Source organism: Nicotiana attenuata, unplaced genomic scaffold (genome assembly GCF_001879085.1).
Source record: "Nicotiana attenuata strain UT unplaced genomic scaffold, NIATTr2, whole genome shotgun sequence".
Classification (NCBI taxonomy): Eukaryota; Viridiplantae; Streptophyta; class Magnoliopsida; order Solanales; family Solanaceae; genus Nicotiana; species Nicotiana attenuata.
The window spans coordinates 30,108-44,081 of NW_017671923.1; the positions used below are offsets into that span (position 1 = coordinate 30,108).

The window sequence follows — 13,974 nt, forward strand, 5'->3', positions numbered from 1 at the left end:
AGAAGTCCATTTTGTGTATTATGGACTACCTGTGGACATCAGACTTGCTTGAAGGCCTGGCTTCTAGGTTGACATTGGGCCTGCTAAGGCTCCCTATAGTATAATGATTTTTTTTTCATTGTATAATTTATTCGTATTGGTCTGTAATAATGTAATAATCCTTGTAAAAAGCATATATGGGGTTATTAGTAAAAGCTAGGGGGTTTATTCTATATCTTTGCTTGAAACTCGGGTAGAAATTATGCCTATAGGATTATTAATGATTATGTGAGCGTTATACTTGTTTAGAGATCATGTTTATAGGGCTTTCTAATTGTTTTGTTCTGTACTTCACTCGTATGCTAGAAATTATATTCATAGATTCATTGCATTAGAAATCACGTCCACAAGATACATGCACATTTTATGCATTAGTAACCATGTCTATAGGATCTTGTCTGTTTGAATAACAATTTTCCTGGCAATGTGCTTAAAGAATTCTGCCTACACATGATTAATAGAGATCATGCCTATAGAAACTAAAAATCACCTAGATACCATGCCTATAGGAAATAAAATAATTAATTCTGCATATAGTTATCATGCCTATAGGAAACATCAGTTTCGCGCTTAGATATCATGCCTATAGGAAGTAAGTGTAAAAAAAACAGTTTTGTGTTTAGATATCATGTCTATAAGAAATAATGCTTATAATCAGTTTCATCACTTAGAAAGCATGCCTATTGGATCTAAAGATGAAATTTTCCTGTTAAAATCAATAACTGGTTTATAGCTTAGCTACCATGTCTATAGGGTTCTACTCGACTATCACTTAGGCAAACTTGTAGGATAATTAAAATTCTGGGTCTAAAAAACTGTGATTGCTTGTTTGACATATGCCCGGATTCAGGGTATTAACCAAATCAGTAGGCAAACTGATAGGTACTCGTCTGCTCGCTTTAAGACTGTTATATATTCTGTTTTGTGCTCATTTAGATATCCTGCCTATAGGATCCTAAAATCATTTAAAATTGCTACATTTGTTCGTCTATTTGTAGAGGTTAGCATGAGCCCACTTAATTACTCCTTATGTGACAGTCCTACTTGACTTTTGTTTGTCGCTTAGTTTTCTCCTTAAACAACATAGGTGAATCGAGAACCACCTTAAATAGAGGTCCTAAACACCTCCAGGGCCAGAGGTAAGGGACGGGTAGTGCACGCATAAGGTACGTACTGGATGTTATTAGAACGCTTAGGTAATAATTGAAAAGGGGAGGGTAATTGGGTAGTAAAGGAGATGATGACCTGTGGGCTAATGCTACGCGTAATACCTCAATTTGGGAAAGGTTACCGAGTATTGCATGGAAGTGATCCTATAGGCTAATAAACTTAGGACCCATTTAATTCCCGTTTTAAAATAATCTCCATTTGCTTAAACTGCTTTATTTCCTTAAAGACTAATTCTCTTAAATTGAGTTTGGTCGGGACCCATCGGTGGACCTCGACGGGTGCCTAACACCTTCTCCTCAAGGTAATTTCGAGCCCTTACCCAATCTCCGATAATGTAAATTGGTTTCACAAGTTAATTGTTCTAGGTGCCCTAACGCACCTTAATCCGTTAGGTGGCGACTCTTCAAATGTCATACCTAATTCCAAAAGGGAAGGAGTTGTCCCAAATGTCAAAACTCGGACTCCGCGAGGAAAAAGGGGGCGCGACACCCGTCATGACCGTTCCTTACTTTTAGGCGTTTTGCGGCCATAAAACTGGAATTCCCCCGATTCTTATATTTTCGTGTGCTTAGCCCACGCCTTCCGCCGTAGGCCAAGGCCCCGGACCCGGATCACCTAAAATTATTTCGAGACATCAAATACGACCTAATGAACCATAGTCACCGCTCCGCCATGACCAAATTATATTTTTGGCATTTTACGACCATAAAACTGAAATTCCGCCTGATTCCCATATTTTCGTGTGCTATAGCCCACGCCTTCTGTCGTGGGCCTGGTCCCCAATACACGAATCGCCTAAAAAAATTTTGGTACATCGTATAGGACCTAAGGAACCATAGTCACCTCCCCGCTGTGACCAAATTATATTTTTTGCCATTTTACGGCCATACAATAGGAATTCCGCCCGATTCCCACATTTTCGTGTGCTATAGCCCATACCTTCCGCCGTGGGCCCGATCCCCCGTACCCGGTTCGCCTAAAATTTTATTGGGATATCAATATGACCTAAGGAACCATAGTCACCGCCCTGCCATGAACGCTCCTCGTTTTTTGGTGTTTTATGACCATAAAACTAGAATTCCACCCGATTCCAATATTTTCGTGGGCCATAGCTCACGCTTTTCGTCGTAGGCCCAGGCCCCCGGGCCCGGATCACCTGAAAAATTTCTGGGACGTAAAAAATGACCTAAGGAACAAATTTTGACCTCCCCGCCATGACCGTTACTCGTTTTTGGAATTTTACGGCCATAAAATTGGAATCCCGCCCGATTCCCATATTTTTGTGTGCTATAGCCCACACCTTCCGCCGTGGGACCGGGCCCTCAGACCTGGATCGCTTAAAATTTTCCATGACATTAAATATGACCTAGTGAACAAATTTTGACCGCCCCGCCATGATTGTTCCTCGGTTTTCGGCGTTTTACGGCAATAAAACTTATATTCCGTCGGATTCCCATATTCATGTGCTATATCCCACGCCTTCCACCCTGGGCCTGGTCCCCCGGACTTGGATCGCCTAAAAAATTTCTGGGACGTCAAATACGACCCTAAGGAACAAATTTTGACCGCCCCGCCATGACCGTTCCTAGCTTTTTGGCATTTTACGGCCATAAAATTGTAATTCAGCCTAATACCCATATTTTCGTGTGGTATGGCCCACGCCTTCTGCCGTGGGCCAGGGCCCCGGGACCTGGATCGCCTAAAAAAATATTGGGACATCAAATACGACCTCATGAACCATAGTCACCGCCCTGCCATGACCGGTTCTCATTTTTTGGCGTTTTACGGCCATAAAGCTTAAATACCGCCTGATTCCCATATATTTGTGTGGTATGGCCCACTCCTTCCGCCGTGGGCCAGGATCCCCGGAATCGGACAGCCTAAAAATTTTTCGGGACGTCAAATACGACCTAAGGAACCATAGTCACCGCCCTACCAAGACCGTTCCTCATTTTTTCGCGTTATACGGTACTACAACTGGAATTCTGCCCGAATCCCATGTTTTCGTGTGCTACAGCCCACGCCTTCCGCCGAGGGCCCGAGCCCCTAGACCCAGATCGCCTAAAATTTTTCAGGGATATCAAATAAGACCGAAGGAACAAATTTTTATCCCCCCCCCCCCAATGACCGTTCCTCATTTTTTGGCGCTTTACGGTCATAAAACTTGAATTCCGCCCTATTCCTATATTTTCGTGTGCTATAGCCCACGCCTTCCACCGTGGGCCCGATCCCCCGAACCCAGATCGCCCATAAAACTGGAATTACGCCCACGACTTTCGCCGAGGGCCCGGGCCCCCGGACTGGGATCGCCAAAAAAAATTCCGAGATGTCAAATACGACCAAAGTAACAAATTTTGATCGCCTCGCCACGATCGTTCCTCGTTTTGTTGGCGTTTTACGGCCATTAAACTGAAATTCTGCCCGATTCCCATATTTTCGTGTGCTATAGCCCGCGCCTTTCGCCGTGGGCCCGGGCCCCTAGACCAAGATTTTCGGGACGTCAAAAGCGACCTATGGAACAAATTTTGACCGCCCTGCATGACTGTTCCTCATTTTTTGGCATTTTGCGGTCATAAAACTGGTATTCCGTCTGATTCACATGTTTTCGTGTGCTATAGCCTACGCCTTCCGCCATGCGCCCGGGCCCCCGGACCTGGATCACCTAAACATTTTTCGGGATGTTAAATATGACCTAAGGAAAAAATTTGACCTCCCGACCATGACCGTTCCTCATTTTTTTGTGTTTTACGATAATAAAACTAAAATTCTGCCCGATTTTCATATTTTCGTGTGATATAGCCCATGCCTTCCGCCGTAGGTCCTGGCCCGTGGACCTTGATCGCCAAAAAATTTTCGGGATGTCAAATACGACTTTAAGGAACCATAGTCATCGCCCCGCCATGACCATTCCTATGCATGGGTCCCGGCGACCGGACCCCAAACGCCTAATATTTTGCCGGCCAATCAAAAACGATCCAAGGAATAATAATCATCAGCTCTCCATGAGCGTTCCTCATTTTTAGGCATTTTAGGGCCATAAAAGGTGGAATTCCCCCATAATCTCAGATTTTCGTGTACTATAGCCTTCGCTATATGCATGGTCCTGGAGACCGGACCCCAATCGCCTATAAATTTTACGGCACATCAAAAGGACCTAACAAGTTATTGTCTTGCCATGACCATTCCTCATTTTTTGGCGTTTTAGGGCCATAAAAGTAAAGCGTCATAAAACTGAAACCGCCCGAATCGCCCAGATTTTCTTGTGCTATCGCCCACACCATATGCATGGGTCCGGGCGATCGGACCCGAATCGCTAAATTTTGCCGGTACATAAAAAATGACCTAAGAAAAAATAACCATCGCTTCGCCATGATCGTTCCTCATTTTTTGGTATTTTAGGGCCATAAATCAGGAATTACACACTATTCCTAGATTTTCGTGTGCTATAGCCCACGCCATCTGCATGCATCCAGGCGACTAGACTTGAATCGCCTAAAATTTTCTCGGCCCATCAAAATTATCCTTAGGAACAATAGTCATCGTTTCTCCATGATCTTTCCTCGTTTTTTGGCCTTTAAGGCCCATAAAACAAGAATTACGCACGATTCCCAGATTTTTGTGTGCTATAACCCACGTCATATGCATGCATCCAGGCGACCAGACCCGAATCGCCTAAAATTTTACTGGCCCGTCAAAAATGACCTAAGGTACCATAGTCATCGCTTTGCCATTATCGTTCCTTGGTTTTTGGTATTTTAGGGCCATAAAAAAAGAAATTCCGCGCGATTTCCAGATTTTCGTGATATATAGCCTACGCCTTTTGCAAAAGACTAGGTGACCGGAACCGAATCGTCTAAAACTTTGTCGGCCCGTCAAAAACGACCTAAGGAATAATAATCATCATTTTGCCAAGTCCGTCCCTCATTTTTGGCAATTTAAAGGCCATGAAACTGAAATTTCGCCTGATTCCCCGATTTTTGTGTGTTATATCCCGCGCCATTTGCATGCATCCGAACAATGGGACCAGAATCGCTTAAAATTATGTCGGCCCGTCTAAAATGACCTAAGGAACAATATTCATCGCTTCACCATGACCCTTCCTTATTTTTTGGCATTTTGGGGTCATAAAGCTGGAATTCCGTTTGATTCTCAGATTTTTGTGGGTTATAGCCCACGCCATCTGCATGTGTCCGACGACCGGACCCAATCGCCTAAAATTTTGCCGGCCCATTAAAAATGACATAAGGAACAATAGTCATCGCTTTGCCGTGACTGTTCCTCGCTTTGGCATTTTAGGGTCATAAAACTGAAATTTCGACTGGTTCCAAGATTTTCGTGTGTTAGCACACACCATCTGCGTGCATCTAAGCGACCGGACGCGAATCGCCTAAGATTTTGCACCCAAAAAAAACAAACTAAGGAACATTAGTTCGTTTCTCGTTTTTTGGCATTTTAGAGCCATAAAACTGGATTTGTCCGATTCTCAGATTTTCGTGTGTTATAACCCACGCCATATGCATGCATCCGGACGACCAGATTGCTAGATTTGTGTTTCGTGTTTTAGTTGGGAGGCGAAAATATCAATTTAATTGAATTAGTGGCTACTTTATATTACAATTCAAAATATGGCTAAACTTTAATAGTTGGCTCAAAAAGTGGCCAACCCAGCTAATTTTTACCAAAAATATGTTCGTTGGACCTTCGTCCAAATTTCTCTTGCCCAATTGATCTTCCTGCTTTTCTCCATTTCTCAAATCATTTCCATTCCACGTATTTGACATCGTCAAAGGATGGTGATGTACTTCCAAATACTAACACAAACGCGGTAGATGTAGAAAAAAATAGTTGATTCTATTAATGAAAAATGTTCCTTCTTTACAATTTATGCTATCTACCAGTACTCAAAACTGGTGCTGAAACTTCAAATAATTTTCAGCCATATAAGACTCCAACACGCTTTAACCCATCCAACAGGGCATTCCTAACACCTATCTCTATTCTTTTCACCTATTCTTTTTTTTGTTAACCCTCATTTACATTACTAAATCCTATTTTCTTACAACATCTACTCATGTACACTGTCTAATCCCCGAGAACCCGCTTCGAGACCACGTTCAGAGGCTGAAGACTAGAATCAATGGACCATCTTCCTTCTATTGGGTCAAGACTTCCAGCCCCCATACATGAATGAGATTTAGCGACCACAGACTTCCCCAGAATAAGGCAGAGCATGCTTCATCCATTGCAAAGGACAGAACATCCTTCTCTTTTTATGCCTGATAAAAGTAGACAGAAAAAAGATAAGTATACTTATCAAAACCAAACGTAACAAGATTAGACAGAATTTCAGATAATGAAATGCATCAGCTAATTTCTTGTCCAGGGCAAAAGGATAGTGTAAGAAGTTAGACGAAGAAACTTACCGAGCATTTCTACTGCTAATTTACCATTCACCCAGCTCTTAGATAGATGAATGGTCCAAGCAGAATCTCTTCAGAAAGATGCCCGGGGCCCACAAGTATAATCATACCCAAACCAAATGGGCCATCAATGCAAAATTATAAAGCTTCAAGACTTATGGCGGCTTTGGTAAAAACAGAGAGAACAAAAGGCGCCTCTTCACCAGGATGTATTGTAGTAGGCACTATCGTGTAACCCTTTGGATCAGGATCCAGAACCATCTCACACGATATTTCTCGTGAATTTACATAGTCTGTCCCACCAACAGACTCATGCAAATAGATGTTATATGCAGCACGTCTACCACGAGTTTTCAGTATCCTCATCCCAATGTAGAACATCATTGAATCATGGCTTGACTGATAATTCCTGAAACCAGCTGTTGTCCTTGAGAAGCTCACACCCTAAAATAGCATTCTGATTAGTCTATTTGATCAACAAAAGATAAATGCCAATACGTAACGACTCTGTTCCAACTTAATCACAACAGTGCACCTGAGTTAAGGTGATAAAAACGTGAATGGGCAAGGAAGCATCAGGACCACTCGCTCTTAGTCGATATTGGGGGTTCTGATGCCATGTGTCATAATCCTGGCAGCCTCCAGCACTATAACCTCTCCATTGACCATGGATTGAGTAGCGCATTTCTGGTGGGTAGACACGACAAACATATATAGACCTAAAATGTATCTGGAAATCTTGCCAAGACATCCAGAAAATTCCATCGTTTGCCTGTTTACAACAAAACAACAGGAAAAAAGAGTCAACCTGTAAAAATCAGTATAAGCATAAACCTTCATTCCTTTCCTTGAAGAACAGAAGAACCAGAATGCGGTCAACACAAAAAGAAATCAAAGATTGGCTATTCTTCAAATGTACAAAACCAAGTTTGTTTCCTTCAAAAACTCTCCTATTTCTCTTTATCCAAACTACCCACATAACAGTAAATGGAGCAAAATCCAATGCTCCGTTTCTTCTCTTCCATCTTCTAAAGGCCCAGACGAATAGAACATCCTTCACTGTTAAGGCATGGTCCACGATACCCATCATTGATCCCATTCAACCCTGTCTAGCGTTTGGTAAGCCACTATTCAGATTTTTAGTCCCCCAATATCTTTGGGTATTGTCTACTATAATGGAGGGGCAAAGAAATTAAAGTTCACAGAACAGTGTAACAGCAGTTTTGCTGTTTGCTAAGCAGTATAAATCCTTTAGTGGTATCATTAATTAGATTATTAGTTATTTTAGGTCACTTTTAGGACTCTATTTATATAACTGGCTTAATAATTATTGATCTAACTGTAGATTATCAATTAACACAATAATAAAATGGGGAGTTCTAAAGTGACCTGAAATAACAAATCAATAAATGTATATTGTCACCATTTAATTTACAAACAAATAGCTTACCTTCGTGAAAAGAAAATAGATTTTAGCCTCACATTGGTCCCACAAATCATGTAAACTACCTCATTGCCATCAAGGCATGTTTTCTTTCTTGTGAAAGAGTAGTAATATTAATATACGTGGCCTACAGAAAATTTTCTAATCAACCCTGTCATAGTGAAACTCAATTAAGTCTCTTTTGGTCATTATTATTTCACAAATGAAAATTATAACAATAATAATGACAACAACAACAATAATAATAATGATAAATAAAAAAATTGCTTGATTTAATAGCCGACTTCTCAATTTCCCAAGTCCTCATATTAGGGTTGTACCAAAATATGTGTATTTTACAAATATGAAACAACGGGTCTATGCTGGTATCATTCTTCAAAAGGAACAGAAAATATACAATATAAGTAGTAACTTCCCATCATTACAAATATTTATAATCTTATCATAAAATAAATTCTTTACCAAACCTCATCCAAAACTTGATGTGAGAACTTATCATCTAATTTCATTAGAAATTTGACGAGAAAAATGTACATCTTTTATAAGGCTGGCAAATGAAAATAAATGATTTTTCTGGTAAGGTCAATCCATAATGTCCCTCAGAGAGTGATTAGACGGTTTCATTATCCTATGACTTAATTGATAAGTTTTTGAAACTCCAAGTGGGGTAATATACATTTTATCACTCCTTTATAAGGGAAAACTCATATTTTTGTCGCTTCTTTTAAAGAGGGAAACTAGTTATGTCAGACATGAACTAAAAAGGGGGTAATACATAAAAAATTTGAGACCACAGGAGGATATGAGTCTATTTCAATCATAAGGGTAATCTGCAACTTGCTAAAATACAAAGAGGTAAAAGACACTTAACCCTATATAATTTTATTTCATCTTAAATAGCAAATAATTGACATGTAAGAATCTTACTTTCGTTGTGGGTTAGAGTTCATAAATATTTTTCAATATAGGTAGTGTTAGCTATAACTTTGTAATCATCTAAATTCTCTTCGCCTTTTGCCCTTCTTCAAGAACTGCTAAGTTTGCAAGAAATCAGCACCTTAAAGGGAATTTCCAGCTGTATTTCTCTACTAAACTAGCGGTTTGTCATGAATCCAAGTAAAATCAGGGAAAATAAATTTGTACTGTACAAACATAATGTAAGCAAAGGATCCATATAGGTAATACCAACTCGTTTGAGATTAAACTAGTCACCCATGCAGGAAAAGTGAGAGACTTAGGAAGCCAATTATTTGCCTTAAAAGGCAAATGTTATAATACTGGAAGGAAATGGATCTGAATAAAATGGAATGAGTACAGTAGAGGATTCAAGTTGGCACCCCAAAGATTTGGGAACAAGGCATAATCGATTGCTTGACTGAGCGCACGCGGAGAGAGAAGGGAAAACTAGAAGGAGACATAGTGTGTGTTTGGTATGAAAGAAAATGAGTGGTTTTATCACTTATTTTCCCTTGTTTGGTTGGTGAGTGAAAAACTTTTTCCGAAAAATATTTTCTAATGTTTGTTTAGAGAATAGAAAATATTTTTTAAGAAAATAATTTTTTATGCTACTCTCCTCACCTCCCCTCCCCCAAATCCCCATGTTTCCTCTGCTCCCCCACCCAACGTTTTTAGGATTCTATTTTCTTCAAGAATTTAAGTAATCTTTTAAAAATTTACACAAACCCAAAGGGACTAATGTGCTACTTTACTTTTTTACGCAAAAACAACATTGAAATTTGTGCTCCATAACTTAAAAGGTTTTTGTTTAAAAAAAAGTACTCTTTCTACAACATGAAAAAAGTACTCATTTTGTTAAAAGGAAAGAAAATACTTTTGAATACATCATTTTGTTGAAATAAAAAAAAAATTGTCTACATCATGAAGAGAAAGTACTTTTTTGGTTTAAATGAAAGAAAATACTTTTTTTACATCATGAGGAAAAAAACTCATTTTGTTGAAATGAAAAAGAAAGTACTTTATCTACAACATTAAAAAAAAGTACTCTTAATAATATTTCTATTTACGGTGGGAGCGGGGCAGGGGTGAGGCGGTGGTTGGGGGAGGGTGGGTGGGTGTGGGTGTGGGTGGGGGTAGGGGTAGGGGTAGGGGTAGGGGTGGGTGGGGTTAGTGGAGTGGGTGGGGTTAGTGGGGAAGGTTGAAGAAGAGTTTTGGAAAATGTTCTCTTGATAGGGAAAATATTTTCCTCCAATTTGAGGAAAATGAGTTCACGAGTAAAATGTTTTCCAAAGCATTTAAGCCAACCAAACATGGGAAAATTGAAAAACGTTTTCCGGAAAATGTTTTCCTTCATACCAAACACACCCATAGAGGGTCACATTTTGCAGCATCATTCTTCTGCAGAGGAAGACATATGACGCAGAGAGGTGGTGGATTCTTGCAATGACACAGGAGCAAGAGAATATGGGGCTTGCAATGGGACTGGGAAGGGGGAAGAGAGAGGAGATTGCAATGGGAAGGGAGAAGAGCAATGGCAGGCTTGCTAGGTAAGGAGACGGGGATAGCTAGCTCACACTGGGGAAGGGGGATTATGCAGAGCATGCAAAGGGAAGAGATTAGGGAAGGTGTGCTACCAACAAAAAGCGAGTACAGTTGGAGGAAAAACAATTGGGAAATGAAAATTCCACCTCCCCTCCCCAAATAAGATGGGAACTCTAGATAAATTATCAGGATCTATCCAATACGGAGTTATTCCAAAGGAGGAATTAGGCAGGATAAATGGTATCCTGACCCTAAACTCTAGCCCCTAACCAAAGAATTCATTAGGTACAATCAAAGCCAAAAGCCAGAAAACAGAACTTGGAGAGAGAGGGGGGGCAAGCAACCTGTGGGACAAGCTTAAGCTTGTGTTTCATCCTGTCGGTCCATTCAGGTGATGAATCGGACCAAGGGCCATTCCATTCGACTTCATTCGCCCATGGATTCCGGATCTGAACAAGCTTGTGGCCATCAACTTCTCGTACCTGAGCAGTAACTCATGCAAATGATGATCGCATGACTGAAATGTTGATAAGTCATAAGATAGAAGGATTTTTCTATACCTGTAATATTGAGTAGGCATGACCTTGGACAATACCACTGGAAGAGATATGCACATCTGAACCTGAAGGGCTACCAGCACCTAATAGGAAACCCTCTTGTTTGAAGCGCAACAGTTGAGACCACAGTCTGCCACTTGCAAGATCAATTTGTGCTTCAGCACTTCTCATGTCAATCTCCTCACCAGCACCTCCAGTGAGGTCTACAAGAGCATCTTGCACAAGTCCACCCTCTAATGCCTCATATGAGCCATGAAGCTTTGCATAAGCTTTTTCTAACAAGGAGACCCACATTTCATTACCCTTCCTACTGGTGGCAAATGCTGGTTTACCAGGTGACTCGCATGGAATCCAATCATCAACAACAACAGGGACCCATTCCCCCTATAATAAATAGAGCCACAGCATTAACTTGATGCAATGAACTATTCCAGAAAAGGCAATTATATTTTTTTGTTTCTCACCAGAACCAGTACATAAATTGACTGAGATCCTCTCATCAGTTTAGAACGCAACTTCAATGAGATTAACATTGAAAGACAACATTATCTAATCTGGAAGTCTAATAGAGCATGACGTTGATGTCAGCAAGTCAAGTATAAAATTCAGTGAAAGGTACAGACAGTGGATGGCTTCATAACTTCATTGCATAATTGATGGGAAAAATGGTAACTCTAGATATAGTTATGCTTTTACCAAGCCCAACAGCAGTAACAAATAAAAATGCAGTATTGCTGAATTTAGTGACACTATTTAGATACATACTTGCAACTCTAAAGAGGGAAAAATGTTTTTTGTTTCACTTAGGTGCACAATGTGTGAAAGCAAGGGAAAAAGAAAACTAGGGCAATGACTATAATGAGCCCCATATCCGCACTTATGCTCAAGAAGGATTGCTTCATATCCAGGAAAAGAACACAAACAAATCTAGTCCTCGTCATACTACTTGACTGACAAAGTTTTTCTTTTTTCAACTCAAAAAAGGAAAGGAAGAGGCTAAGCTTCCAAAACACCAATACTGATTAACATCTAAACATATATGACATAAATCAACTCAAAGGGGAAGCATGAAAATGAGCAGTCTTGGTTCACCTGCTACGTCGCATATTGTGGCAGAAACTGTATCCAAAAGGACCATAAGTCCATAACTTATATCCAAAGACAATTTGGTAAAATCTAGATTAAATCAGAGTAAAATGCCAGCATACGCTACACTATTTGGTGCAGATGTCAAGTGATCTTGGAATGTTTCATGATCTACAAGAGAGAGCAGCAATATAATGAAAAAGTCCAAGCTATCTGACTGTTCAATTCCAAATGTTCTCTTTCTTTTTCTTCAGATGATTTAAACCTCCATAATCAACTACAATCAATAGTTTCTAGTGGTCCATAATCAACTATATTCAATAGTTGCTAGTGCTTAATAACATCTCTGTGAATTCAATAGATCCGAAATTCTGAACACATGAGATGTATTACTTCCAAGTTCCAAGGTGTTGATTTAATATCCCTTTCCATTCAGAGTTCAAAGACACGATAACTTCTATTTTCATCAAAACTACAAACATCCAGCCACTTCATGTCTGGTAAGTGCTAAGGTGATTCTATGCACTTTCTGACGAACACATTGCACTTGTTAGTATCACCATAAAGCCAGGGCAGCATACTGCTAAAGAAATCTCTTAGGATCTTACATGCTGCAGAAGAATACTCTACATTCATATGCATAATAGAAGGAGCCAAAAACTCGAGCACTTCCTCCCATCCATAACACAGTTCAAATGGCTAAATCTAAAGGTAAGTGTTAAATCTGGAATTGGAAGAAGGCCATCTAAAGGTAAGAAGGGTTAAATCTGGAATTGGAAGAAGGCCATCTAAGCAAGATTTAAATTTGGTTTTGCAAAAGAAACAAACTCGCGCAAAAACCAGCACGAGTAACTGTACAAATAAACAGTCTAACCTGAATGCAGAAGCGAACTGTATATATTCCTTCCTGATTGTATTCTGGTGTAATTATGACTTCTGATATTCGTGAAACCTCAGTTAGCACAGCAACAGCACTTAGAAACCAACAATCACCCAGTCGTCCCTATTAAAAGGTACAGCATCACAATGAGCAACTTGATCTTCAAAGACAATTCTAACAACCAACTTTTGATCTGCCTCCAAAACAAGCAAAAGGAAAGAGGAGGCAGGAGGTGATACTTTGAGCAAACAGTATGAACAAGAGTAGCACAACCTGGCAAACATCTGAAGAATTTGCTACTCCAGAGAATAAGCATGGGTGACAATCCAGATGCTTCTCTTTCACTATATCAGTAGGCCTCATCCATTCAGAAACAACCTGGGACGAATTGATATCAGCTAAGGTACTAAACATCGTAATTGAACCTGGAAAACCAGAAGACCAATAAAACTGAGCAAAGCGTTGCCGATGGACTTACCTGCAATTTAGATGGAGGATTGTGTGGATCCATAAATAATGAGCGGTCACTGGGAGGAAACTCTTGATCAGTAAAATGTGATTCTCCTCTTGCTAAGAGAGCCTCCTTCACAGCCATTTCCAATGAAAGCATGTGTTGATTGATTTCCTTCTGTGTCTCTACTCGAGGCTTCCTCAACCTTCGAGTAAAAGAATCCACGTCCAACACAACCCCATCACGTTCTGACCTTCTCTTCCTCCCACTTGAATATTGCCCATCCCAATCTACATCATCTCTGTCATAAAGATCTACATCTGCAGGATCACTGTCCCACCCATCAACCTAAGCAAGATGAACCCAAGTAGCAACCATGAGACAAATTCCAAAGGACAAGCAACTATTTCTTTTATGTTTACCTGATA

The 13,974-nt window shown here is 40.2% G+C and overlaps 1 protein-coding gene across 2 annotated transcripts in view; it reads right to left on the minus strand.

Annotated features, from left to right (window-relative positions):
* Window positions 1-6,041: 6,041 nt before the first annotated feature.
* Window positions 6,042-13,974, minus strand: part of LOC109210898 (calpain-type cysteine protease DEK1) — a 38,460-nt gene continuing 30,527 nt past the window's right edge. The window contains exons 25-32 of one of the 2 annotated variants that reach the window (XR_002065624.1): window positions 13,574-13,894; window positions 13,369-13,473; window positions 13,090-13,218; window positions 11,133-11,513; window positions 10,917-11,054; window positions 7,165-7,401; window positions 6,633-7,073; window positions 6,042-6,485 (exon numbers count right to left, since the gene is read on the minus strand). Coding sequence is in view for 1 of the 2 variants with exons in the window: in XM_019374373.1 (XP_019229918.1) it covers window positions 6,768-7,073; window positions 7,165-7,401; window positions 10,917-11,054; window positions 11,133-11,513; window positions 13,090-13,218; window positions 13,369-13,473; window positions 13,574-13,894 (1,617 nt within the window). In the remaining variant the exon portion in view is untranslated. Of the gene's footprint in view, window positions 6,486-6,631; window positions 7,074-7,164; window positions 7,402-10,916; window positions 11,055-11,132; window positions 11,514-13,089; window positions 13,219-13,368; window positions 13,474-13,573; window positions 13,895-13,974 lie in introns of those variants that run through there. The other variant, XM_019374373.1, reaches the window with a different exon arrangement.